This window comes from Xiphias gladius, chromosome 21, assembly GCF_016859285.1.
Source record: "Xiphias gladius isolate SHS-SW01 ecotype Sanya breed wild chromosome 21, ASM1685928v1, whole genome shotgun sequence".
NCBI classification, from domain to species: domain Eukaryota; kingdom Metazoa; phylum Chordata; class Actinopteri; order Istiophoriformes; family Xiphiidae; genus Xiphias; species Xiphias gladius.
In genome coordinates, this window is record NC_053420.1 from 3,663,506 (window position 1) to 3,690,713 (window position 27,208).

General features: G+C 40.0%; 1 protein-coding gene across 1 annotated transcript in view; it reads left to right on the plus strand.

Annotated features, from left to right (window-relative positions):
• The window catches only part of ptprt (protein tyrosine phosphatase receptor type T), a 239,634-nt gene that overhangs the window by 201,200 nt on the left and 11,226 nt on the right, over nucleotides 1-27,208 (plus strand). The window contains exons 17-26 of the mRNA XM_040158914.1: nucleotides 4,169-4,245; nucleotides 5,652-5,688; nucleotides 6,149-6,246; nucleotides 7,463-7,579; nucleotides 15,204-15,424; nucleotides 19,768-19,903; nucleotides 22,267-22,416; nucleotides 22,727-22,900; nucleotides 23,084-23,215; nucleotides 24,452-24,577. Coding sequence (XP_040014848.1) covers nucleotides 4,169-4,245; nucleotides 5,652-5,688; nucleotides 6,149-6,246; nucleotides 7,463-7,579; nucleotides 15,204-15,424; nucleotides 19,768-19,903; nucleotides 22,267-22,416; nucleotides 22,727-22,900; nucleotides 23,084-23,215; nucleotides 24,452-24,577 — 1,268 coding nt within the window. The remainder of the gene's footprint in view (nucleotides 1-4,168; nucleotides 4,246-5,651; nucleotides 5,689-6,148; nucleotides 6,247-7,462; nucleotides 7,580-15,203; nucleotides 15,425-19,767; nucleotides 19,904-22,266; nucleotides 22,417-22,726; nucleotides 22,901-23,083; nucleotides 23,216-24,451; nucleotides 24,578-27,208) is intronic.

The following is a 27,208-nucleotide window of genomic DNA, read 5'->3' on the forward strand; positions in this document are numbered from 1 at the left end:
GGTTAATTCCTGGGAAAGGAATTGAAGGAGGTATGTCTCAGGCCTGTCTGACTATCAGGGTACTGTGCCAGTTGCCCCCAGAGGGAAGAAACTTGGAAGCTTGGAGTCAGACGACACAATACCTGTCTTTTAATGGGTCTTTATGTCTTATTAAATGATCATGGGGCCTTTAATTCCTGGTGTGATTTGGCCAAGAGACAGATCAGACTACAAGCTCAACCCTGAATAATCCTGACCAGTCAGCTTTAGTTCCGTCATGGCTTGGAGATTGGAGAGGATGAGCCAGAGACAGACCTCTGACGTCAGGGGTTTTAACCACCATGGGGTCTGAATCATCTCACACTATATCAGAGATGTCTTCATACAAGAGAAGACAAAAAATAATGGGACGTGCTTATCTTTCTGTCATGCCCTCATGAGGCATCTTAGATGCAGAATCAGTCTTCTTAGACACTGACACAATACAATCCTGGCAAGAGTCGGGATGTTCTGTTAAGTCAAAATATGCAGTTGAACACGCAGCGGTCATTCATCTCTTAAACACTTGAAACCAGTTTTAAAGTCAGGCAGATTCTGCCAATGGTCCCCAATGAACCATATTTTTTGAAAACTGACTCACAACATTACACTGAGATTTAAAGGTTTATCTGTTGATGCTCAACTGCTTGAAACCCACTCAGCTTTTACACCCAGCAACCTTGTTGGTGTAAATGAGTTTAAACCTGTTTGTAAAGCGTATCCAAGAGTATCCAAAAAAGGAAAAAAAAAAGTCTAAACATAAGGTCCACTTACCACCTTTCTTTGAAGCTTTTAACCATATCCCATGGTTCTCATCAGCTCAGTTGCCATGGAGAAGATTCAGTTGAAAGAGAAAGTTCATTAGCATATTCAGATCTGTTCTCAAGCGTCTTACTTGTTTAAATAACGGTTCCAAGTTGAGCTTCTCTGCGATTTTCTGCTACTTCTGATTATTTTTACTCCACTGGAAGAATCGTTTTGTGCCAGCCATGAATAGAAAATTCACACATCTATTCTAAGATATTCAGAAACAAAAAAAATGTTCATGCCTACTTGACAAAATGATTGCTCCCATGCCTCCACTATAAACACAGAGGAAATGGATTACAATTGAAGGTACTGTATGAGTCATCGACTACACAGTAGATCTGCTCACATAAAAGCTCTGTTTTCAAGGCAGAATCCCTCTTTGAGCCAGACTAATTTGAGCTTTGATTCAAATTGGGTAAAAAAAAAATTCTAAAAAAATCTGACATTTGCAAAAATATTTTTTCTGCTATATGTGTAAAGCTGTCGGCCTAACTGTTCTGTTGTTGTATATAAACCCATTTTCAAGGAATAATTAGCTTTTGAAATACCAGCTTGTGAACTTCAGGGGGTAAAATTCTTCAAAAGCAAAAACTTGAAGTGATGGAGCACAAATGTTGATCCCTCATTTTCTAACACAGTTCAGACGTCTTCCCTGCAGCTAACAGACTAGCTTGCAGGGGTAACTGTCACCAGCTAGCTTTGTGCTTGCTTTGAGCTAGGTTCCGCCCCGCTGTAGCTTTGCATCAGTCAGTAAAGTCACATGCATTAGCTTTTCAGTGACTTCAAAGACACACAGAGGTGATTTTTTTTGTCTTCTTTTTTTTTCTTCTTGTCTCCCCTTTTCTCCCAGCCCTTATTCTCTTTCTTCCTCATCCCACCTTATATTTGCCAATAGCTCCTCCACCTCTTCTTTTTTTTCCCCCACCTGTCTCCTACTCTCCTGTTCTTGTTTTCTTCATATCATCTCCCATTGGTCCACCACCTCTGACAAGCTGACATTATTTTCTCTCCTTTTTTTTCTCTCCAGAAATAAGATCATTAAAGAAACTGTGGCAGCGCTGTCATTATAATGTGGTTGTACTCCATGTCTCAGACAATGAGAGTAAGAGGGGTGAAAAAGAGTGAGAGTGAGAGGGAAACATGGAGATAATCAGACTAAATCATGACCATTTCATCTGCAGTTACGTTGCTACGTTACAACTAAACAAAATCACTGCGTGTAATTAGCTATAATCACCCCCATACAGTGTGTGTCCTAATACTAGGGATGGCTAATGGAACCCAGAACAAAATAAGTGACATTTAAAAGGGAAAGGGAAAAAAGAAAAAAGCAGATTTGGTTTTGGTGACATATACCTTGACAATTGCTCACACCACAGAACCACAGTTGTGCTGATGTGAATAGCTTCTAGGTATAATCTCATATTTAGAAGAGGACATACAGTATATTTGTCATATATTGTTTTAACATGGTAATGTTCAAGATCAGTGCTTTATTTTTACAATTGTGGTAAAATTCAGTTACATTTTTGGCGTGTACATTGTTCTGGTATTTCTGCACCACTTCAGTCACCCAACTTGTCATTTAACTGGCTTGGGGGTCTACATTTGGAAGGTATGATGGTGCATTTTGAGTTTCTGGGATTGTTTTTTCTTTTGTTTATCTGCCCGGCCATGTTTGTGTTTACTTCCTCTGTTCCCAAACCTCTGTTTCTGCATATTACCACAACTATAAACAACCATACCACTCCCTGCCTAGCAAGGAATTCTCTACAGAAAATAAGTAAAATAACATATGTAAAAAAACTCTTGTATAGATTGGGTCTCTTTTATCAAATCAATCAACATTGGTAATATTAAAATGTATTTCCAAAAAAATTCGGATGATTATTACTTTAATGTGTAACTACTTTCAATTGCTACTGTTGATTTTGCATGCAGTTAAAAGCAATCTGTGTTTAGTATTTGAGAAGGCCCACGAGACTTTCACCCAAAAATTGTTTAATTTTATACCACTTCTTTAAGCAAAAATATCAAATAGTCTCTTTTGTTTTTGATTTTATTTTCTCACCACAACATTTCATTTTTAGACAACAGCTCAAAACAGATGTTTGTAGACAGCACAGGCTGTGATGGGTTGGTTGCAAAGGGACTATTAGAAATCTGTTTGGAGCGGGGTTCCTCTTAGATAAAAATAAAATGTTAATTATTTTTAGCCTCTAGGGCCCGGTGATTTGACTGCTTCAAAACATCCCAAAAAGCAGTAAGCAAAGGTATGTTCTTTCCATTTAAAACAATGAAGTAAAAGAATTGGCAGTTTTAAACCATGTTGACACTGTTCTGATTTTCCTAAATTGCCGGTGACTTGTGGTAGAAAAGTCAGTGGAGTGTGATGTGAATGGCTTCAAGGTAGACTGGAAGGCATTGTTGTAGTTTAAGAGAACCTCCTCTTGGGAGCCAGCTAATCACCAGGAAGACAGGGCAGAGAGCTTCAAGTATCTGAGAGTAACGAGAATGAAAATAGAGACATTAATCAACATTTTCCATCGGTGGTCATACCGTTTCACAGTTATAAATTGTTATGGATTAATTGGCGGTATGTAAACTAGTATTTGCTGTTAGGGGCGGCTTGTAATGGAACGGTGTTTGTCTCATCATCCTGACTTATCCAAATAATAATGTTATAAATCTACATTGGGAAGCCCGGTAAAAAAATGTTTATTGCTTTTATGTTTTTGCTTCTGTCATAACCATTAAGCGATCTGAATGGAGCTGCACTTTGGCCAAATGAACTGCAGTTAAAAAAAAAAAATCAAAATGAAACTGCTGAATAAAGCCATACCAGACCAAGCTATGCTCTATGCAAATGTTTCAGTCAGAGGTTGTGACTGTAGGAATGGTGATTGCCAGTCATTTTTATTGTTCTAGTCTATCTGTGATATGGCATTTCTACGGTTATGGTTTGGTTAAGTTTATTCAACCAAATTTACATTGACTGTTGGTAGGAGACAGGAATTGAGCTGTGGTCTACGATGTCAAAAGTGATGTGTAAGCTCAACCGAGACTTTTTGTGATACTACTTCTGTCTTTGCTACTGAAATAAGACATTATTTATTTATCTATTATTAGCATGGCCACAACAGGTCATTTGTCAGGGAAATGTAAACATGGGTCATTTTAAGAATTTAAACAAACAACCAGGGCTATTTGGGGTTCGGACAGTCTCATAGTTTTGGGACTGGTTAGTTAGTTAGTTCCCCAGCCAGTCAGTTAGCTTCTCCGATCTGTGGGTAAATGTAACTTTAGGCCTGTTGTATTTTTGTGCTATCTGACCCCACAGACGACCACACCAGAGTCCGACTGCAGCTGCTGGACGGAGACCCCCACTCTGACTACATCAACGCCAATTATATTGACGTGAGTCTTTACATGCGGACACACAAACATGAACATTTGCAATTTTATGCTTCTGATGGACTGGAGAATGAGGACCCTCATACCCTTGCCTCCAACCCTAGCCATCATAACTCCATGCCCCATACCCTAACTCTGACCAAACCAAATTTCAACATTAACCCAAACATCAAGTCTTAAAAACTCCATCACTCCTTTGAAGAGGTGAGAACCAGAAAAAATCTTCAGAAATTCCAAAAATGTCTTCATTTTGCAGAATGTCCTCTCTCTGGAAGTCTAAAACTCGAATTAGTCTTTACAGAGACAGAAATACAATCACACACATAAAAACCAGTAAAAGTATAACTTTTTAAAAGCCACAGATTTGATGCCCTAAACAGACAATTTGTGCCTACAATGCTGTCCTCACACACGCTGTTTTCCTTCTTATCCTCTTTTGCTTACCTATCCATCCATCCATCCATCCATTTTTTTCTCCTCCATTCCTCTCCGCTCTCCAGGCATTGTGCTTCGCTTATCGATTTACTCTGTCGCTCACAGCTGACTGTTGTAATAAGAGTCTTAATGAATTTGGTACAAAATGTTTATTTTCAATCAAACGCCGCACATTCCCTCAGTGAAGATAACGCCATGCCTACAGCATGGTCTTAATGACAATATGAAAGAGATAAATGCTTTCATTTCAGCAAGGTTATCTGTCTCATAGGGGGGTGTTGGGGTGAGGAGGGCTGTGTGGGAATAAGAGGGGGATAATCACTGGTTGGAGAGTCGTCGCTTTTCATGGAGGGAAAATTAAGATCCCTTCTGTTATTTAATTTGATGTTTATTTGGAAAATGACCTTGAGTTATGCTTCTGGGAGGAGTTGAGGTACCGGAGAGGGAGACGGGACAAATTAAAAGAGGACAAAAGGATGAGAGGAGGAAACTGAAGAGAGGAAGAAGTAAGGAGAGAAACTGACAGATGGATGAGAGGAATGGAATGCATGAGAAGAAGAAACAGAGAAAGGGAGGATGCAGGAAAGGAGGAAGGAAGGAAGGAAGACAGAAAGGGAGGCAGGAATTGATTGAAGGGGGTGTAAGAAGGAAACGAGTGAGGGTGGGGGAGAGAATAAAAAAGGAGAAAGATTAGGGAATCACTTCAGTAGGAGAAAGGGGAGGATTGTCAAAACAGAAACAAGAATAGTGGGAAGACGTGATGGAAGAGGGAGGAAAAGAAGAATTACGAAGGTGAAAAGAAAAACTAGGAAGGGAGACCAACAGAAAGAAAGAAAAGAAAGAAAAAAACAAACAAACAAACAAAAGTAACATACTAAAAACAGAGGAAATGAGGGAAGAAGGCAGAGTATGGGAATAAAAAGATGGAGGTAACTAAGGAATGAAGAGTTTTTTATTTTTTTATCTGTCCACAGGGGTACCATAGACCTAGACATTACATCGCCACACAAGGTAATTAAACTGACGTGTTGAGTGTGTGTGAAAGACGGTATGTGTGATTCTACATTTGTGCAGATACAAATGTGTATGTGCGCCTCTATTCAAGTGTGGCTGTGTATAGCAGAAACCTGGTAAATGTCGTCCTCTCGGGCTGGGAGACTATTACCACAACCTCCTAAATCTAAACCGCCGTATAAAATCCCCCTGACAAATTTAAGACCCCATTACCTCAAACCCCCGAACCACTATCTGGGATTGATAGTGGTGAGTGCATGTGGGTGTGAGCGCATGTGTGTGTCCCTGTTCATGTTTGTATGTTTTATGTGTTTGTGTATGTGTACGTCTGTACTGTCAGTGCTGATGCACTTTTACATGATGTTGGAGTGAATGAGTTTGTGCATGTGCTTTATCTGTGTGTGTCAGTATGTTTATATCTCTAATTTGTGTGTATGTGTGTGTGTGTGTGTGTCAGGGCCTATGCAGGAGACGGTGAGGGATTTTTGGAGGATGGTCTGGCAGGAAAACTCGGCCTCTATCGTCATGGTTACCAACCTGGTAGAGGTGGGCAGGGTGAGTTCATCATCCGTAATGTGTGTGTACGTGTAAGTGTGGTTGAAGAAAAGGATCCAATACCTGTGGAGGTATGGGATGACAAAATTCATTCATTCAAGGTATCAGGTTTTATTGTATTTCACAGAATCTTAATCACATTTACAATCTAATCAGAATCAATCGAATCAATTGATAATTCAATTATATGTTATGCCAGATTTACATAAGATGCCTGATTGTGGCGTGTTCAAGTGGCCAAACTGGTTTATAAAATTATACTGGTAGTAACTGATACTGAAGTCAGAAACTTGAAAGAGTATTACAGTTTTGGAAAGAGCAAAAAACTCACCTGATTAACAAGTCCTTATACCTAAATATTAAAATATATTGTTTATTAGCACATTCCAAATTGACCCATATGAGTCTCAAAGTTTCTTATGAGTTGCAAAAATTAGGCAACTAATTTTTGCAACTATAGAATTTGGTTTAAGTTTCAGAAAGAAGCATGGGAGATCTAGCTGGGGAAATCGTGTTTCTCTTACCCCCTTTCACGATTACAAAAACCATGGTTTTCAGTTACACTATGTTTAAGAAATCAGCTGACTGGAGAAACCTGAATATAACCCAATTATGTAAAATTATGTAAACAAGAAAAGAAAAAAAACAGCACTTGGCTGTTGGTGGTGGAAGGGATGCAAACCCTGGTCTCGCCCCAACCCATCCACCAGTGCCACCTCACTTTACGTTCCCCCCGAGTTTATGTGCAGATATGAGAATGTCGTGCTACTCAAGACAAAATGACCCATTTGAACAACAATGAGACTGGGAACCAAATATCACATTCCAGTGCTGACAAGCATCATAATTGAAAAAAAAAAAAAAAAAAAAAAAAGTGATGGATTTAATGACTACAACCATCTGTACCCAGATACGTAGTCTGGTTATGAGTGAGGTTTTCACACCTCTGCAAGGCTACAGCCCCGGGATACCTTTTGTGGGAGATTATGAGCTTACTTTACGTTATCTAGAAATTTTAAATTCATATCCGTCAAATGTCAAATAATTAATCTCTGTTAAGTAGTCATTCACACTCAAGGAGAGGCAATACAAACTTTGATATTATTCAACTATTCCACTAATTACGGTGATCATCTTGACCTCCATCTCTTAGCATGTAATACATAATTAAATATACAGTATACGTATATGTATGATTGCAAATTGTCTTTTCCAGGTGAAGTGTGTGCGTTACTGGCCTGATGAGACAGAGGTGTACGGAGACATCAAGGTTACCCTGATAGAGACTGAACCGCTGGCAGAATACGTCATACGGACATTCACCGTCCAAAAGGTAAACAAGTAAACATCATCAACAAAGAAACCGAACTTTTAATGTATTCTTTCACAATACGTCGAGGGGATTCCAACAATCTGCAAAAAGAAAAAAACAAACAAACAAACCAACAAATGAACAAACAAAACCCCCCCAAAAATAGCAATAAATCAATGAAAAGATTTTCCTTTCCTGATATGGCAAAATAATAAAGCTGTTGATGTCTTTGTCATATTATTTAAACAGGATTTTAACATGGAAGCATGATGTCATATAATATGCTCTAACTCTGGTTTAAAGAATCTTTCCCAGAAGACCTCATATAGGATTTGAAGCCCCTCATGTTCTCAAGCTGTTCATTTACTCTGGTTGTTGCTTATTACTTATTGCTTCCATTTTTTGTAAACCTAAAACATGGATTACCATTACAGCCAATGTCTGATTGGGGATTTGACGCGAGCGAGCAGTGTTATTTGTTGGTTTCTCGCTGTTTAAGAGGAGGCTTGAAAGCGTAATTGGGGCCCTTGTAATCAGGCAGGAGGGATTTGAGAAGAGAAAAGACGAGTGAAACTGGAAGAATGTACCATCATTGTTTTGATGCAGTTCTGCAAGGCTCTACACAGTAAATGGAAAAACAGCAGGAACACAGTTCACTACAAGAGGAAAAAGCCATGAACCAAATGGTTGATTTTCCAAACTACTAGTCTCTTTTCTTTTTTCCATCGCTTTTCCTCACTATGTTACATCCATTGTTTCTTTGTTATTTCCCCTCATTTAACTTTCAAATTCTTTTCAAAGTCTTTTTTGCTTAAAGTAATACATTTCCGTTGACTTACATTCACGACTGTTTACTTAAACAACGTTGGCAGTGCAGCATACAAAGTAATTACTGCATTCAAATCCTGCTTAGATTAATTTTACTTACTTACTTACTTAAGAATCAAGGGCACAGATTTGGTTTCAGAGGGCCACAATGAAGGCAGCCATTTTGTCCAGGAAGAGGGTAATCTTACTGGACCATAAGGGGATTGTTCCTTCCCTTTCCCAGCGGAAAATGACAAAATGACAAAAGTATCTATCTACAATAAAAAAAAACATCAACAGTCACTAGTAGTCAATAGTAGTACTTCACCATTGTGATAGTAACTAACAACAGTTACCAAAAATTACGCAAAAAAATATAATGCACATTTATTATCAGACACCTGTAATAACTAAAATATTGCTCTTTCCTTCCTGCCGTCTTGTTTTTTTTCTTGCCCTTTCTATACCTCTGTCTGTCGCTCTCTCTCTTTTTTCCTCTATCCTGTATTTCCATTCCCCTTCACTCGTGTGAAAGCAGCTTATGAAGACAAGTGTTAAAGTCCTCGCTGTCAGCTCGTTTAGCAAGCCATTAATCCATACCACCTCTGTGTATGTACGTGTACGTGTGCGTGTGCGTGTGCGTGCTAAAGTACGCTCAAATTCAAAGGAAAGCTGATACTGAAATGCCTGTCATTTTGCAGTATGCATTAATATGTAGAAATACACACCAGACTCACACTAATACAAAAATCACCATCTTTAAGCTAGAGTAGGTTCTGTGACTGTATGTGTGTCTGTTAGTGAGTGTGATGAACAAAGAGAGAGCGAGACAGAGACGAAGAGGGAGAGAGTACACAGGTTCTGTACCACAGTTAAATAGTTTTAATTGCAGTGGATAATGAGAACAGGATCTTAATGAATAGGTTTATTAATGGCACATCCTAGGAAAAGGTGATAGAGTGACACTCAAAGAAAGAGGAAATTTGTTTATGTGTGAGCGAGACGGATAGAGTTCCAGGGTGAAAAAACAGGTAGATCTGATTCTGATACTCAGACATTCATGTCTGAGTATCAGAATCAGTAAAACATGGTAGTTATGGGTGGGAATGGTAATAAGTTGGTGTATATTTGGTGTGTTTCTGCTCACCAGCCAAAAAATTCATTCTGCAGTGTTCACTTTATCTGTGAAACTGGAATTTTTTCCCCGTTTCTTTCTTGTTGAACAGAAAATCCACTCACTCAGAGCAGTATCTCCATTTTGAGTCATACGATGTTCGTGAACACAACTTACGGATACTCTTAACTTTCTAACACCAGGTAAAAGTCACTTTCACTGACACTAGATCGGAGGTTAGAGAAAAATGAGCCTTAAATCCAGTGAGTATTCTAATCTGATTTTAACCCGATTTGGTTATCTTGAAAGCAGGTCATCCAAGAATACCTTAATGGACAAGAAATTGGCACAGAAAACGGAACTCAGCCTTGTAGTCCCATGTATAGCTGGAGGGTCAGAAAATTTTTGAAGAGTTTTTACTAAATACAGTTTCTCAGTAATTTTATAACCCAACAACAAATAGGGCTTATTTCATCCGATGGAACACATCCAAAACAGCAGAAAAGTAATCTGGTCTGTGCACTTCAATCTGGAAAAAACAAATGGTTGTATTTCACAGAGGACACCAAACTGTACAGGACAGAACTCAGGAGTGTACACTGTCTACGGGCCAACAGTCACAGATCTGAGGACCAGCATACACGCATATTAGACAGATAGGACAGAGGTGCAAAACAGGCTGTTTACTATATGTAAAACTTTAGAAATTGTCCTTGAACATAGAGGGAGAGTTGATACAACATTGTCCTTCCGTTTGCAATGCCACTGCCTGTGGTCAGAAGAGAATGCGATTGAGAACAGAGGACTCCCTGTCATCACTTAAGTCTGGGTAGACTTCCCCGTCTGCTGAGCATGGTTGCCTCATGGAGATAATACCTGTATTACTCCCCACAAATCTTTTAACTGGAGGAACCTTTCAGGTGAAAAATCTTCAGACAGAGCTCTAGTAATTTGGATTTGATTTTCTCTTGACAACGTACAACCTAGATGACTGATAAGAACCTTCGCAGACAAATGGTTGTACAAGACTTTGCAGTTGATGGACATCCAGACAGGCGTTTGGACGAATAGCAGCGGTATAGACTGAAAAAAGCACTGCATTACAAAAAAGGGGGCTGTGTTGATGTGGGCATATACCAGCAGGAATATGAAATACAAACCAGGAGGTCAAGTCCGAGTTATACAGTGCAGTGAAGAGGCTTTGCTTCTAAAACAGCTCTCAAACCATATTTACCCCAGACAACCCAACCTGTACTTTTCTGTCTACTGCATAGTCTGGGTAAGAAAAACTTAAAAAGTCATACACAATGTTTTGTTCCCCAAAAAATTGTGTGTTTTGTTTATTTCCTATATCACACCAATCAGTGCGTGTCTTCCTGGTTCTTCCCAGCCTTTCTCAGAGACTGTCCAGCTGTAAAAAACAAGTCCATAGGTCATCTGTGAAAGGAGCTTATTATGACCCGTAGTTACGTTTTATTGTTGGGCGACCTTTAGCAGCCGTAATAATTATGAAGGGAGAAAAGGCGGAAGTAAGGTGTCGTATATAGAGCGATAAAGTCCACATTAGGAGGAGGTTGAGGTGGATGGATGGGTCGACATAACACAGGACAGGAGACCGCTGTTCATTTCTCTTTTTGAATAGTCATCATTCTTTGCGTTATCCTTCCACAACTTTAACTGTGTGTTTATTATTGTAACTATGACGACGGAGGTCCTCTAACCTTGGAGAGGTGTCTACTTTAACCCAAACAATAATCTTTTTCTAAACCTAACCTAGTAGTTTTTGAGCCTAAACCTAAACAAACAGGGACCATTCCAATAGCTTAAACGTGTCTTTATTTTTGTAACCATGATGATGAAGTCCCGGTATGCCGCCCGCTGGTACAGTCCATGAGTGTGTTATTGTAACCATGACAACGCAGGTGTGGCACGCCTGCTACTCTAGGGGCAGTAATTCATGAGACGCTTCCTATATGGCCGTTCAGGTTGGATGATTCTTGCGTTTTCAAGATGGCAGAAAAAAGAGAAAGAACACCAGTCAGCATTACTTTTGTCGCTATGTTTATTTAGTTATAGTTTAGTGGTCAGAGAAGGCAACTGTTTCACGATGTCTACTCTGTGACTTTTGTACCGTTAAGCCACTGTTTAGATTAATCTTTGAGTATTCGTCTCCCATCCATTCGCAATATCTATGTCACCATAGCATTAATCGTCAATGTTTTGAGGCTTTCAAGTAAACTTCCAATCAATTCTTTACCTTGGACATGGTTTGTGATCTTGGTATCCTATTTGTGCCATTAGATGGAGGACATGGACACACATACTGAAATGGAGATTTGGTCCATTGTTTCAGCCATACAGAAAAATCCTACAAACGTTAGGGTGCACTTGTGGTTAAAGAGCCCATACACCATAAGTACGAGGTCTCAGGTTCAGCTTCCACCGGAAAGAGAAGCTCTGCGTATTGTCAGAGTGACCAGAGTGAGGATGCTAATATGAAAACAGGGTAAAGGTAGTCAGAGAAATTTATATCTGTATGTATAACATAGCAGCACTTAAAAATAAAGGTACCTGCAGTTTTACCACTAAAAAAATGTACATGTTCTGTACATGGGGACCTGTAATTGAACTGGGGAGGATTAATTTCCGTTTCTTACCTTTAAAACAAAAAGTTATGCATTTTGAGAATGAAGTTTCACTGCAGAACAATCAGCCACATAATTTGTCAGTCATCCGTTGCAAATTAGTCTTAATAAGAAGTATTACATTTAAAGAACGGAGTAAAACACAGCAGAGATCATTCTCTTCATTCACAGTTAAGAAAAGCTTTAAAGTGTTTCCACATCCTCATCACCTGTCTTTATCATGTCATGTGCCTTAATGTTGTTGATTCTGTCTTTTTTATTTTTTTTATTTTTATTTTTTCTTTACCAACCACTCATGGATTTGAGGCCCTGGCTGCGTTGGACCACTTCTATCGATTTAGAGAAATAATTTCAACATCACAAGAGAGCAAATCAATGGGAAGTGAAGATACCAAATCACCTTTTGATTTTCTGGGTTTTATTTTTCTCCTGTCTACCTCCATTCCCCCAAATCTTTCTTTATATGTCTATGTCTCTTCTCCTCTATCTTTCCTTTTCTCCTTTCTCTTTGTCAGGTCTGTATCGTCATCCCTCCCCCCACCACCCCTTTTCCACCCTCTCTCTTATCCCAATTCCTTTACTCACTCTCTTCTCCTCCAACTGACAGTCTGCTTCTTTACTTCCACCCCTGTCTTTCTCCTTTCTATGTTATCCCTGCTTCTCAAGTTATCATAAGGCACTCAGCCAAAGCAAACAATTCACTGCAACCTTGTCTATGTCAGAGTAGAATGGGAGCTGCAATAACAACAGTTTCCTCCCAGTTCTGTTCTTATAGAGTAAACTGAAGTGAGGAGGGTGTGGCTCTCTCCATTTAAGGTTCGTTCAGTTTAGAACAGTATAATGGAATCCATTGGTGTGAATTATTAAAGCAGAATCCTGTAGTGTTGTGGAGAAAAATGTAGCCGCTGGAAGCTGAAGAAAAGGTCATACATATCTTATGCCGCATTTTGGAGCCGTCGGAAAGTTAGGGAATTTCTACATCCTGTGAAGAGAGATGTGGCTGGATGCCTTGGAATGCGGGACAGAATTCAGAGTAGGAATAAGAGGCAAGACCTCTCACCCGTAAGGCTGCTGAGGTGCAGTTACAGTATCTGACTTCAACAAGATGGCACACACTGTCAAAGTTACACGGTTACTGTTGAAGGGTTTAAAATTGACAGAATACACCGAGGGGCTTATGGAGCCTACAGAGGCTTAATTGAAGGTATGTGATGCACTGGATTCACACCACACCTAATATTTAAACCTGCAATAACTGATTTTTTCGTGGGGGCAGTGGAAACAAGTTGTGAACACAACATGGACATGTCATCACCTTTTAAGTTGCTATAGCGAACTTGTCAGGTAGCAGTTGCTTATTTACACGTCAGGCAGCTACAGACCAACATTATCATTCATTTGGGGTTGTGTTTCTGGCCACCTGATGAATGCAAGTCCAAGATCTACTCTCTTTAAGCCTGATGGAAATACCTGGCACTCTAGCTGCTAATAGAGCCACTATGTTCACCAGCTGGTAGCTAATTGTGCCAGTCTACCATTTGTAAGTGTACAGTGGGTTTCAAGAGCTTTTACACTGTAAATAGCTGTCTGCTGAGGCCCGAAAAAAACACTATGAGAGCTGTGAGAATGAACCAAAACAGTAAAGTTGTGGACCGGACAGCTAAACAATGGGCTCTATCTCACTTAATCAATTCTGTTGCTGAAAGAATTGATGTGATACAACTGCAACAAAATAAGATGACACCTAGGTGCTGTACTCAGTGTTGATCTACCACTACATACCTGGGTGCTAATTTTTTCGACTTACTTCCTGTTTCATTCAACTTGTCCAGGAATGATGACAATTCAAAACAAATTAGTGGAAAAGGGAAAATCTGTATTAGTTTGAATAAAACAACGTGGTATTACTTTTTGCACAGTGAGCAATTTCATATGCTGAGAAAATTAGAAAATCACTTTCCTCCCTGGCTAATACAAGTTTCTCTAGCATCCAAAGATTCTTTTAATTATAGCTCTGAAATTTCTGACTTCCAACCACGGACTGCAGCATCTGTACCGATCCAGAATTAAAGTCCTTCTGTTTCTTCATCTGCTGAGCAGAAAATGCTGCACAACACAATTTGTGGCATAATATCTGTTCCCAGGGAGGCACTGTTATGTGAGACTTAACTGCTATCTATTAAGCATCGAAATGTCATCTTTAGTTTTATAATATCCCCATTGTTAGACATTTAAGTATTTTCCAGCCCTTTGTGTTCCTAGAAAGTACTTCATTAAAATGTCAAGATGCTATCACATTGAGAGCAACAATGGATGCCTACTGCCATTTCATTTTCCTATAATCTCTATTGTTATGTACCAAACTGTCTCCTTCTGTGTCTTTTTGGAGGAACTGGTGTGGAAAGTGGTGTGTAGTCCAATCTATTCATTTTTTATCTTAGTCTTTAAAAATCCTTTTTTTCCAGCCAGCAGGGTCCTTGTCTTCACTGCAGAAATGAAATTCTTTTGGTACATCGTAAAATGATACTTTTCTCAGAAACTTTATTTTTATAATGAAAGCATATTCCATATTTGGTTTAAGTTGTCTGAGTTGTAAAAAAAACACTAGTTTGATGCTTTCTGATATCTTTAGGTACTTGTGATATCATAATTAATACGGAAAGAGTGAAATGACCATTATATATCTAAAATCTCCTTGTAAATTAAGAAGCTGAACCGAACCGGGACATTTCCTCCCGTAAGTCTTTCCCAAAAGGGGCATCATGGGAATTTGTGAAATCAGTTAATCTTTTTGGTGGAGCCAAAGTGGCCATCAGTTTCCTCAAATCTCCCCTGTAAATTAGGCAAATGAGCCACGATACATCTTCCTGTCTCTCATTCCCAGAAGTGGCCCAAGTGCCATCTGAACATCCATGAGATCGATTTATTTTCCGTCTGAAGCCAAGGAGGCAGCCTGGCCCCTAGATTCCTGAAATCCCTGCTGTGAATTAGACTAATGAACCATGATATGTCTTCTTGACGGAGATCCATGCATTTGTCATCATCAAGAGACAAAATGACCGCCACTTTTCATGAAGAGATAGAATCTGCTCCTGGAATTGCCAATGTAAAACATGCAACATCTTTCTCTCTGTGTATTTCTCAGAAGGGTCATCATGAAATCCGCGAACTCCGTCAGTTTCATTTCACCAGCTGGCCTGACCATGGCGTTCCCTGTTATGCCACCGGACTGCTGGGCTTCATACGACAGGTCAAGTTCCTCAACCCACCAGATGCTGGGCCCATAGTGGCACACTGCAGGTAAGAACACAGACACCAAGATTTTGTTCAGAAAATAAACTTAATTCCCTAATGCTGCTGGTTGATGGCTGCACAGCCTAGACAAGGAAAAACAACACACCCACTCACTCAGTTGTACAGCTCTTGGCTCTTGCCTTTCACCAGCATGGTAAATGGAATGCACTTATATAGCACTTTTCAAGTCTTATCATCCACCCAAAAGCACTTTACGCTACATGCCACATTTAACCATTCACACATACATTGATACAATGCTTTTTCAACACATACAGCGCTTTTCTAGACGTAGACACTCACACACACACACACACACACACTCACACACCAATGATACAATTTTGGGTTTAGTGTCTTGCCCCCATGCGGACTGGATGGCTTACAGCACAGGATCTTGCAAGCCTCGTACAACATGGAGTATAAAAATAAGAACAAAGTGTGTTCTTTTTGTTTGTGTATAAGAATGGGGCCACTTTCACTTTTCAATATATTTCATGTTTTGATGATTATTTCAAAGCATATTAATGACTTAACAGCTTTACAGTGAATTCCTTGTGTTGTACTGTAACCACCCACCATCCCGCTCACACATGCAGTACTTGTGCATAACCTCCAAATCTCTGCTTCACATTATTGTACAGTAAAAATTAACAATGTTTTGTAAAACACATGCACACAAAAATACTTGTTGAAAGACATAAGCAAAGCTTCAAGGTCAATGTCTATTAGATCTGTTAGACAGAAGAAAATCAACAACATATGCCAATTGTTCAAATGTCTTTTACAACTAATGCAATGTGAGTAATGACTGGAATGGGAAGCTGCCGCTCCTATCTGGTTTCTTCTGATAGACAACATTGTTAGCTTTTGACCATGACCATGATCATCCCCTAGCCTCCATTAGTAGTTCCCCTTTAACCATGACCATAACCATGTAGTTTTTGTGGCTAAACCAAAAAAGGGCAGAGACAGATCAGAAAAACAGAAACCGTCATTGCAAAGGCCATTTCTAACATTATGGAAGGCACATCAAATCAAATCAGAAAACACGACGGTACGTACTGTTTTGAAGGGCAACGATGTTTAGTTTGGAGGACTTCTTGGTTAGTTCATTAAGCAAGAACCTCCCCTCTCCTGTATTCCTTGTAGAGAATAGCAGACAGAAACACAGCGAACTGAGAAAGGACAAAATGATATTTAGGGAATGGAAATAAGATCAGTGGTCAGAATTTCAGGGTACACAGATGATGATCACACACACAAATAAATTATTATATTAGTTGATTCACATTTATTTAGTGCATTTTTAAATGCAATATCTATGACATGTCTTTTTAAATCTAAAATAAATTTGTGTTACTCAATTATCACACTTGCCCATAGTAAGCTGGAACATTTAACCTGATAACAGCCTGAAAATCTCCTTTCTTTGTTTCACCGTCAGCCTTTTCTCTTTTTCCTTTACTCTGTTCCCCCTTTCCTTCTCAGATAAGACAATAGCACAGGTTATCAGTACCAATATGATCACACACACATCAATCTCCCTTATCCATAGATTAGACCGATAGTGTTAACCTTTAAAAAGTAGGCAACAGGAAAAAAAGAAAAAAAGGAAAATAACCTCCCACTCAACTTTCATCCCACCACAACCATCATCTACCCGGAAGAAAAAAAAAGTGATAGTTTCATGATCCCCATGGCGACAGTATATTTAACCTCCATGTTCTGTTCTTTATGGGATGTAACAGTTCAACTCTGGGGCCAGGTTGTCAACAGGCACAAGCTTTAAAAGGTTAGCACTCCGACAAGCTATGAAAAATGGTTCGGAGTAGATTCCTCATATTGGCACGAGCATTTAAAATTAATGTATTCCATTTGGTGGTCTTAATACAACAAATAGCTTTGAATGGGTGGCCACAGAGGGAATTCTCTCCTAACTCTGCCATGGTTAGGACTTGGTAGAGACCATCTCTATTCACAAATGCTCCTTTAGTTGAACAATGTTAAAGGGATATACCTTTTTTTGTTTTTTGCTTTTTACCTTTCTATTTATAGTGTTTTTGTGCATATTTCTGCAGATTAACCACCGATTGCATGTATACTTTATTACTGCATTCAATATCTAAAGCAAACTATATATATTTTTATATATTGTTTTTTTCTTCTGTTAATTTCAGTTATGTTTGTAGCTTGATGATTTGGAAAAAACAGTAAGGTCTCACATAGAGAACATTGCTATTCCAGACCTGTCTCTTAGAAATTATTAATTATTATTTATACCATACTAATTTGGAACAGCAATATGTTTGTGAGAAATCTAATAATGTCCATATTATGTTTTGTTATCAGTGTAATGAGAAAATGTTTTAAATAGAGGTATCTGCCAAGTCGTTAATTGTTTATACTGAACGTATTTGAGAAATGTTCTCTGGAAAAAAAAAAAAAATATATATATATATATATATATATATTTTAAATATCTGCTCTTTGTATACAATGTCCATTCATTGCAACTAAAGCATGATTAATGTTTTTATATAGTTACTGTTAGACACTCACACCACTTGGTCAGGAAAAGATTCCTGTTATGGTTAAATATTGACTTGAAGCACAAGATAAGACACGGTTATTTTATCAACGTGTAACCAAAACCACAATCTTTTCCTGAACTTTAACAAATTGCCTAAAAGTAACTACATGCTAGACTCCGGTCTTACCGATGCTTTGTGTGTCTATCATCCACCATAGCAGGTTCCTGAACTGGGCTAAAAAGAAAAAAAGAAAAAAAAAACCCCACTGCAACTGAACATAACACAGGCAGCAAATACAATGGCCTTAAATCACAATGTATGTGGCAAAACAGTTTAGTAATACGGCTGGAGTTTAGTAAGAGTATATCATTTCAAGGACACAGGGTTGGCTATTTAGGAACCAACTCCTGCTGTAAGTCTCAAATTTCAGAGCCTCCCACTAACACTTGTTTAGTTTTTAAATAAAACTTAATTGTGAGACAGTTGTTCACGCCTTCAAAAGCGGATGAATCAAGGAGAAAACCTGATTACAGTATTAGCTTAGTCGTCATGGAAAACTCACAAAACACACACACTCATGGGCTCCAGTTCCTCTAACAGGACAGACGGCGACGAGGAAACACACGGGGGCAAACACAGACAGGCAGTTAGATGAAAAAACAAAGTATACGCACAGACGGAGAGTGAAAGAAAACAGTGGACGGACAAACACGGGGAGCAGTCACGTAAACAGACAGCTATTGTAAAGGTACGTGGACGGACAGGCAGGAAGTTATGGCAGTCACTTCCAATTTCCGGGGGCACTCTGACGCTATTGGCCTGTGTCACGGGGCTTTCAAACACACACAGACACACATGCGCGCACACACGTAGGCCCAGCAGTATTCTGGTCTCAACATTAATCACAGAGGTTGACAGGTAATCTACTGAGGCGCTCCCTCCTTTCCTCTCTCTTTCTTCTTTCTGTCTTTCCTCCCCTCTCTCTACTCTTCTCTCTCTCTCTTCTCTTCTATTTCTGCTCTCTATCTCCCTCTCTAGTTGTCTATGGAAACTGTCAGGGGGATTGCAAACTGAAAGATAGGTTTCTCCCCTCCCTCTCCCCATCCCTCCATACATCATCCTCTCAGTTCCCTCTTCATCCCTCCATCCATGCCTCCTTTCCTCCCTTGGTCTCTCCCCTGTGACAACCAATTCTGTGACTCCCAATCACTAACCTTTTCCCACCATTTCCTCTCTCTCCCTCCTCCTCTCCCATGCTCATTCAGTCAACCCATCCATCTGCTTGTCTGTCCCTCCATCCGTCTCCTCCCTCCAGGCCTAACTGTTCAGGACGTGTTGCCTTAACACCTGACATGGGATATTAAAGTCTGTGTGTGTGTGTGTGTGTGTGTGTGTGTGTGTGTGTGTGTGTGTGCGCGTGTGCGTGTGTGTGCGCGTGTGCGTGTGCGTGTGTGTATTACAGACTGACAGATACTCCACCCCCATATTACACTCCAGGTGTATTTAGGCATCATTTAGTCCATCAGATTTTCTGTCAGACTGATTCAGGAAAAATTGCTTCGGTTGTCTGTACAAAAACGGAAAAGAACAACATTTTAACCTTTTCCTACTGTTTTCTCTACTGTTCTAGTGAAGGTGGAAGTTTTATGATGCTGTTCTGCTATAAAGGACCTTAATCGTAAATAAGTACTATAAATAAGGTTAAGGTTTTTAACTGCACTGTGACTAATAGCGTCATTGCAAGAAACTTCTCTGCTGCAGCTTCAAACTTTGGCTTTGGCCGAAAACTTTTGCTTGTTTTTTTTGTCTCTGCAGTGCCGGCGCAGGGAGGACAGGCTGTTTCATTGCAGTGGACATCATGCTGGACATGGCAGAGAATGAAGGCGTGGTGGACATTTTCAACTGCATCCGAGAGCTGAGATCACAACGAGTCAACATGGTACAGACAGAGGTGAGTGTCAAGACACACAATACACGCAGATGCAGCATAGTGGAGTGTAAATTCCAGCACACCAATGTCAATGACTCCACCTGACCTGGTCCAGACAGAGGTGGGCCTGCATGTGCGTGGACACATAAACGACTATTCTATGAGACAGCCACACTGTGGCAGGAAGGACGAAAACGTATCCCGTCTGACATTTTTTTGAAAAGGTCCAGAAGAGCATGTAAACTGTCAGTTCAAGTAAAACGAAGTCACCAGTAGCTAATGTTTACTGGGGTGGCGACAAGATTAAATGAGAAGCTCTACAGCGAGAAGCTTCTCCTCAGGTTCTGATTCTCACGCAGTGGCTGATTCTATCTACGCTCAAAAAATATTCCAGCAAAGGCAAGTTTTAAGTAGGAAGTGTGCTCAATTAGCTTCATTAGCATGTAGCACGCTACCTATCTATGTCTGTCCGTCTGTCTGTCGGGAGCATAAAAAGAGAGACAGAGTGTCTCAATCTTTTATCATCCATCCCGATCAGTCTATGAATATTAAACAGTCCCTGAATAATAGATGACTTTAGTACAAACACACACATACAGTATGCACACAAACTGTATTTGTACACACACACAGAGATTTAGGATTCTTTTTGTCATTTTGTGTTTTTAAGGAATATAGTGTAAGATGCAGTCACACACACACACACACACACACACACAAACACACACACACACACACACACACACACAGACACACGTACACTGTAAGTTTTTCTTCACATTACTAATTTTCCAACTAGTTAGTTGTCAAAACCATTAGCTAATTAGGGGTAACTAGTGCCTTAATCATTAGGTCAAGCAGAGTCGCAAATTAGATCAGTCTTCCACTGATTTCCTGAGGTTTATTGTTCAATATGTCTACAATATGGACGGTACGTCTCCTAAAAAGTTCCGTCTTCTTGTCAGCTGAGGACTTGGGTTACTTGCTGTCCTATTACACAGTGTCATAATTTGTTCTTATTTTGCACTATCGAGCATTTTTCAGCGTCCGTGTCTTCGAATGTGAGGTTTTTCATTTTGGAACAGAAGTATTCTTCTCTAAGCTTCCTTGAGGTGACCTAAGCAGTCCCACCTCTGCATTCAATTTGTGCCACTGATGTAAAACTTGCATCTCCAAAAAGTCCACTTTTTAAGCAAAACAGCCTCATTTTCAGACTGACAGATCAAACCCAGCAGCCTGGAACTGATTTGTCAATGGGTTTCAGAAGTGCAAGGCTCCGAAAAGTTACCCAGGGCAACACATTGAGTGTTTTCATATGACAGCGATGATATGAAAGCTAGTTTTGTGCGTGTGTATCTGTGTGTGCACACTCATATGTGCGTTTTTATGCCTCTTGAAACCAAGCTAAATGCATCCTGCCCTCCCTTTCAAATATGTGTGGGAGCAATTTGTGTCAGAGTTGAAGCTGCTTGACGCTATTATAATCCTGCTCCACACAACACAAAGCAATTAATCTTTTAAAAGGCACAGGGGAAAGAGTGTGTGTGTGTGTGTGTGTGTGTGTGTGTGTGTGTGTGTGTAAGCGTATGAATGAATGCTTGTCTCTTTGTGCAGGTTTGTGTGTGCGTGCCTGTGTACATACATGTGTTTTTGCATGCGTGCTTGTGTGTGTGTCCCAAGAGGAGGTAATGGCCAGGAGAGGTCATTTCAGTGATGCTTTTAAAACTATCCTCTCCGCTCTAAGGGCAACAATTAACATTCCACAGAGACGGAGAGACAGAACAGAGCACAGATGAAGTGAAGAGCAAATTGAAAAAGCAAGAGACGGCAAACAAACACAAGTGGGAGAGCAAGCGAGAGAAAGAAACGAGAGACAGCGGAGAAATAAAAAGTGAACGAACACTAGATAAAACTGGAACAGTTACGGGACAGAAAGAGAGAGAGGTAAATTAACATGCACAGTGGCTGCTGGAGCTCATGCTGGCTGATGCTTTTACCGGCGAGCCAGTTAGTTGGAGCACAAAGAGCACACTTGATCCAGCGCACAGAGACACTGCAGGGCAAAGCGCTACTCCCTTTTAATTCACTTGCAGGCTTCTGAGAGAGCACAAGTGCACAAATAATGAATTCACACACACAAAGCGAACGAGAACTGCGCTCACAGTGGAATGTTTGAGTTTGCCAGAGACTTGAAAAGGCAGGAGATGCAGCTTAGCACAACCGTGTCCTCTGTCCCAGAGGTGTCAGCGCTTACAGCCACAGTGAGAAGCTACAGTCAAGTCCAGGGGCCACATGCAGGTTCAGGATTAAACCTGTGTCTACTCATTTTTTTTTTTTTTTGACTCCAGCATTTCTTTGATCATCTGCTCATGCTCCTGTTGCAGGAGCAGTATGTGTTTGTTCACGACGCCATCTTGGAGGCGTGTCTATGTGGGAACACAGCCATACCAGTGTGTGAGTTCAGAGCAATTTACTACAACATCAGCAGACTGGACCCACAGACCAACTCCAGCCAGATTAAAGACGAGTTCCAGGTGGGTGCGCGTGCGCTCACACACACACACACACACACACACACACACACACTGGACTTACATTAATTCCCTGGAGCATTAGCCAAGCCTTAACCCTCAAAGTAATCCTATGCAGGATTAGGTACCCTTAACTAAAAAACAAGTTTTAAGACTAAAATAAGATCTAAATAAAACATTTTGAGGACCCGCTCTTTGTTCCCAGGTGAGTCACCACAATATGACTGTGCAGGTCCTTTGCTATAATTAATTAGCATCTTTTTAAAAGAGTAAAGTTGAAGTAGGATTAAAGAACTAGTTTTCTGTCTATCAGACTCTGAACATAGTGACTCCCAGAGTCCGTCCAGAGGACTGCAGCGTGGGTTTGCTACCCAGGAACCATGACAAGAACCGCAGTATGGACGTTCTATCAGCAGACCGATGCCTGCCTTTCCTCATATCTGTGGACGGAGAGAGCTCCAATTACATCAATGCTGCATTAATGGATGTGAGTGTGCATAAGGGGTGGGAATACGTGTGTTACATCTTTTATAATAATATTTTCTATTCTTTAAAGATATTTCTTAAAATTTCCAATAATGTCTTGAACTATTAGCAGCGTGCTTTTCACTTGTCTGTTTATCTTGTGCTTGCTGTTGTTAATTATCTCTGGTCCATCTCAACACTCCAGAGCCACAAACAGCCAGCGGCCTTCATTGTCACCCAGCATCCTTTGCCAAACACCATGGGTGACTTCTGGAGGCTGGTGTTCGACTACAACTGCTCTTCCATTGTAATGCTCAATGAGATGGACGCAGCACAGGTAAAAAAAAACACAAAAAAACAAAAACAAAGACTCATGTGTTCCCTTTCTGTATTCCCAACTTTTGTCTAACTTAGTTTCAGAAAAAGACCAGACAGCAGACAGCCAGGAGCTGATACACTGACTGTAACATCACAGGGCCTGATCAGTACACCCAGAGACTACTTTCACGAATGTGGATGTGTATTGACAGTCCATAAACTTGTAGCCCGACAACTGAAGGTTTAAGTTTCATTTTTGTATAATCATAAATCTGAACCAAAACAATTAAAAACAAAAGGAAGAGAAACAAATCTCTAATTTATGCAGTTATTCAGCATTTCATAGAGGTATACAAATCTTCCGAAATCTAAAATGCTAAATAATAATTAATATACACACTTGTCATTAATGGGATTCATCATAACAAAGGGTTTCAGGGTTAACAGATATTGATATTTTAATGTCAAGGTTGGTTATAAATACTGTTCCATTGATTAAGAGTGATTTAAAATTATAAGTCTCTTTGTTCCTCTAGATTACACTGAACAGCTAACACTCAATAGCCCTGTAATTAACGTAGGTTAGGGGTGCCGTGTTTTGCTCAACCTCTACAGCCTAAACCATACAGTACATGCTAACCATACTGCTCTTGTGCCCATTCAACACTTAATTTGAGCAAGTGCCATAGGAAAGGGAAATGCATCAACACATGTAATCATGTAATCAATACAGTCTAGATTCATCTACCTCATCTACAAACAGTTAATTGTAAATTAGGTTCGGATTGTCGGCTCACACATCTGGCATCTTTAAGAATGAAATGTGGTTGGAAAAAAAAAGGATACTTGGCATTATTTCTCTGTCTGTCTGATGGTTATCGGTTGTGTAGATGGAAAAGCCCTATTTTAATTTGTTTTTTTTCAGCAACTTGGCTTTATCTCATTTTAGGTCCTGCACAGAGTATTAATTTCCACATGTAGATAACTCTTTTATCAGGTTTTAGTGTGGAAGTATAAAAACTTGTAAATTGAATTCACATCTGACCACGGAGGTGATAATCTTCATAACTGATGAGGGGAATTCTTACAAAGTTTTGTGAAGACATCTTTCTGGTTGTTACTCATAATGTCATGCTGTTTGAAAGGAAATCCATTTGAATGTATCTGTTACACATGGTGGTAAAAAAAAAACAACTTTTTCTGTCCTCCTCTTCCTCATTCCATCTTTCTCTTCCCCACTTTGTTTCCGTTACAGTTATGTATGCAGTACTGGCCAGAGAAGAGTTCGTGTTGCTATGGTCCCATTCAAGTGGAGTTCATATCAGCAGACATTGATGAAGACATCATCAACCGAATCTTCAGGATCTGCAACATGGCCAGGGTATGCACATGCTCAAAAGTTTTCACTTTTTCATGGAAGAGTAAAAGTAGCAGATTCAATGTTCAAAATTGAATTTTTTTGGGGGTTTATAGTTTGTTTTCCTTTTACTGGGAAGTGCTGTTGAACACCGGTAATTACAGCAGTCAAGAAAGCCATCAAAATGTAAAGCATCTCCAACACAGTTCACACTGCCATACCTGATTTAAAAAACTGCATTCTTGTTTATTGAATCCTAAAAAAAAAAAAAAAGATCATGGTAACAACCTTACATACTGGCAGGCCTAGGTTACGGAAGATAATCACCAATCACCAACATCTGGCTCCATCAAAGTCATAGATGTGGATTTTGGGAGAATCAGGGCTTGTCTCATGTGTCCTATTGTTCTTTTTGTCTTGGTCTCTCCGGTCTACATAGTTATGGCTTATCTCCTTCCTGAGATTGTCAACTGGTGACATCATTCCCCGCTCAATGGCTCACTCAAACCGGGACTTACCTGCTAAGGCACTTTATCTTAGTAATGTACTGCAGAAGGCTCTCCATACTTTATACTCCCATTTAACCAGAAGAGCATAACTGAGGTTGGCCGGTGATGCCGGATGATGAGTCCTGGCTTGCAGTCCATGTTCCTGTTTGGGAAGGGCTGAGGTCAGGTCTCTGTGCAGGCCAGCGAAGTCCTTTTGCGCAACACTGTGACAACCACTTGTTATGGGCTTGGCTTTTGCACGATATTATTGTCATGGCGGCAAGAAAGCGCCCAAACTCTTGCCAAAGGTTGAAGCACACTTTCTTATAATTTTCCAATTGTCCATAAACGTATGTGGATGATCATATATGCCTACGCACTTTTTAATCCACAATGGTTCTACGTTATTTTTTATTGTTATCTGTTAAAAAAATATCCGTGTCATTTAACTATACACTTTTCCTACTATGTTTAAGGTTTTCCATACACAAATGGACGTGGAGTGGGACTTAAGGGACTTGATTTGATAGTTTACAAGATGGACTAGTGACCACTTGCCTGACATTGAATAGAAAGAAAAAAATGAATTTGAATTTTCTGATAAAAATACTCAAAAATGTATTCCTTGACCTAGATTTGACATGTAACAATAGACAGTAGAGCAACAAACCCAGGAACATGATATAAAAACACAGAAAATGCTTTTTTGTTTCATTTTAACTGGCAAGATGATACTGCAGCAAACTGACTACATCACGAACACACTATAGCAATCAGGCCAGCAGAGTCCTGCGTTACTGAGTCCTCCGTAGAGAAAATGGTAGTGTAGTCGGAAGTGGCGCAATAACAACAGGACAATTAGAAGATTCCTTTCACCTTGTCTTCTTGTTCCTCCTCTTCTCATCTCCTTTCCTACTTCCGTTCTTTTCTCACCTCTCCTCTCCCTTCACTTCCTCACTTCCGCTCTCATCTATCCCTCCCGTTTCTTTCCTCCCCTCTTGCCTTCTCTTGTTACTTCCATCTCATCTCATTTTATCACCCATCCATGACGGCAGAACTGTAGCGGTGTCCTGTTGTCTGCATGCTCCTATAGTGCTTAGTGAACTCCCCACTACCCTACTCTCTATATTCTAGCACTCTCTCTCCTCTCAAACACATCACCACTCTAGCCTTGAAATGGCTCATATCATCGCTGCAACAGCAGATCTCACACTGTGAGAGCAGCTCCAACCTAGCTGAGTCTGTACCACCAACCAGTAAGCCATCAAATGAAGAAGGAGATAGTGAAAGGGTGAGGGAAGGGGAAAAAAAATTTGAGAGAGAGATTGGGAAATTTGCAAAGAAGGAGAAAATAAAGAAAAATGAATTTGAATTTTCTGATAAAAATACTCAAAAATGTATTCCTTGACCTAGATTTGACATGTAACAATAGACAGTAGAGCAACAAACCCAGGAACATGATATAAAAACACAGAAAATGCTTTTTTGTTTCATTTTAACTGGCAAGATGATACTGCAGCAAACTGACTACATCACGAACACACTATAGCAATCAGGCCAGCAGAGTCCTGCGTTACTGAGTCCTCCGTAGAGAAAATGGTAGTGTAGTCGGAAGTGGCGCAATAACAACAGGACAATTAGAAGATTCCTTTCACCTTGTCTTCTTGTTCCTCCTCTTCTCATCTCCTTTCCTACTTCCGTTCTTTTCTCACCTCTCCTCTCCCTTCACTTCCTCACTTCCGCTCTCATCTATCCCCTCCCGTTTCTTTCCTCCCCTCTTGCCTTCTCTTGTTACTTCCATCTCATCTCATTTTATCACCCATCCATGACGGCAGAACTGTAGCGGTGTCCTGTTGTCTGCATGCTCCTATAGTGCTTAGTGAACTCCCCACTACCCTACTCTCTATATTCTAGCACTCTCTCTCCCTCTCAAACCCATCACCACTCTAGCGCGAAATGGCTCATATCATCGCCGCAACAGCAGATCTCACACTGTGAGAGCAGCTCCAACCTAGCTGAGTCTGTACCACCAACCAGTAAGCCATCAAATGAAGAAGGAGATAGTGAAAGGGTGAGGGAAGGGGAAAAAAAATTTGAGAGAGAGATTGGGAAATTTGCAAAGAAGGAGAAAATAAAAAGAAGGGAAGGAAAAGTACAGTGATTGATT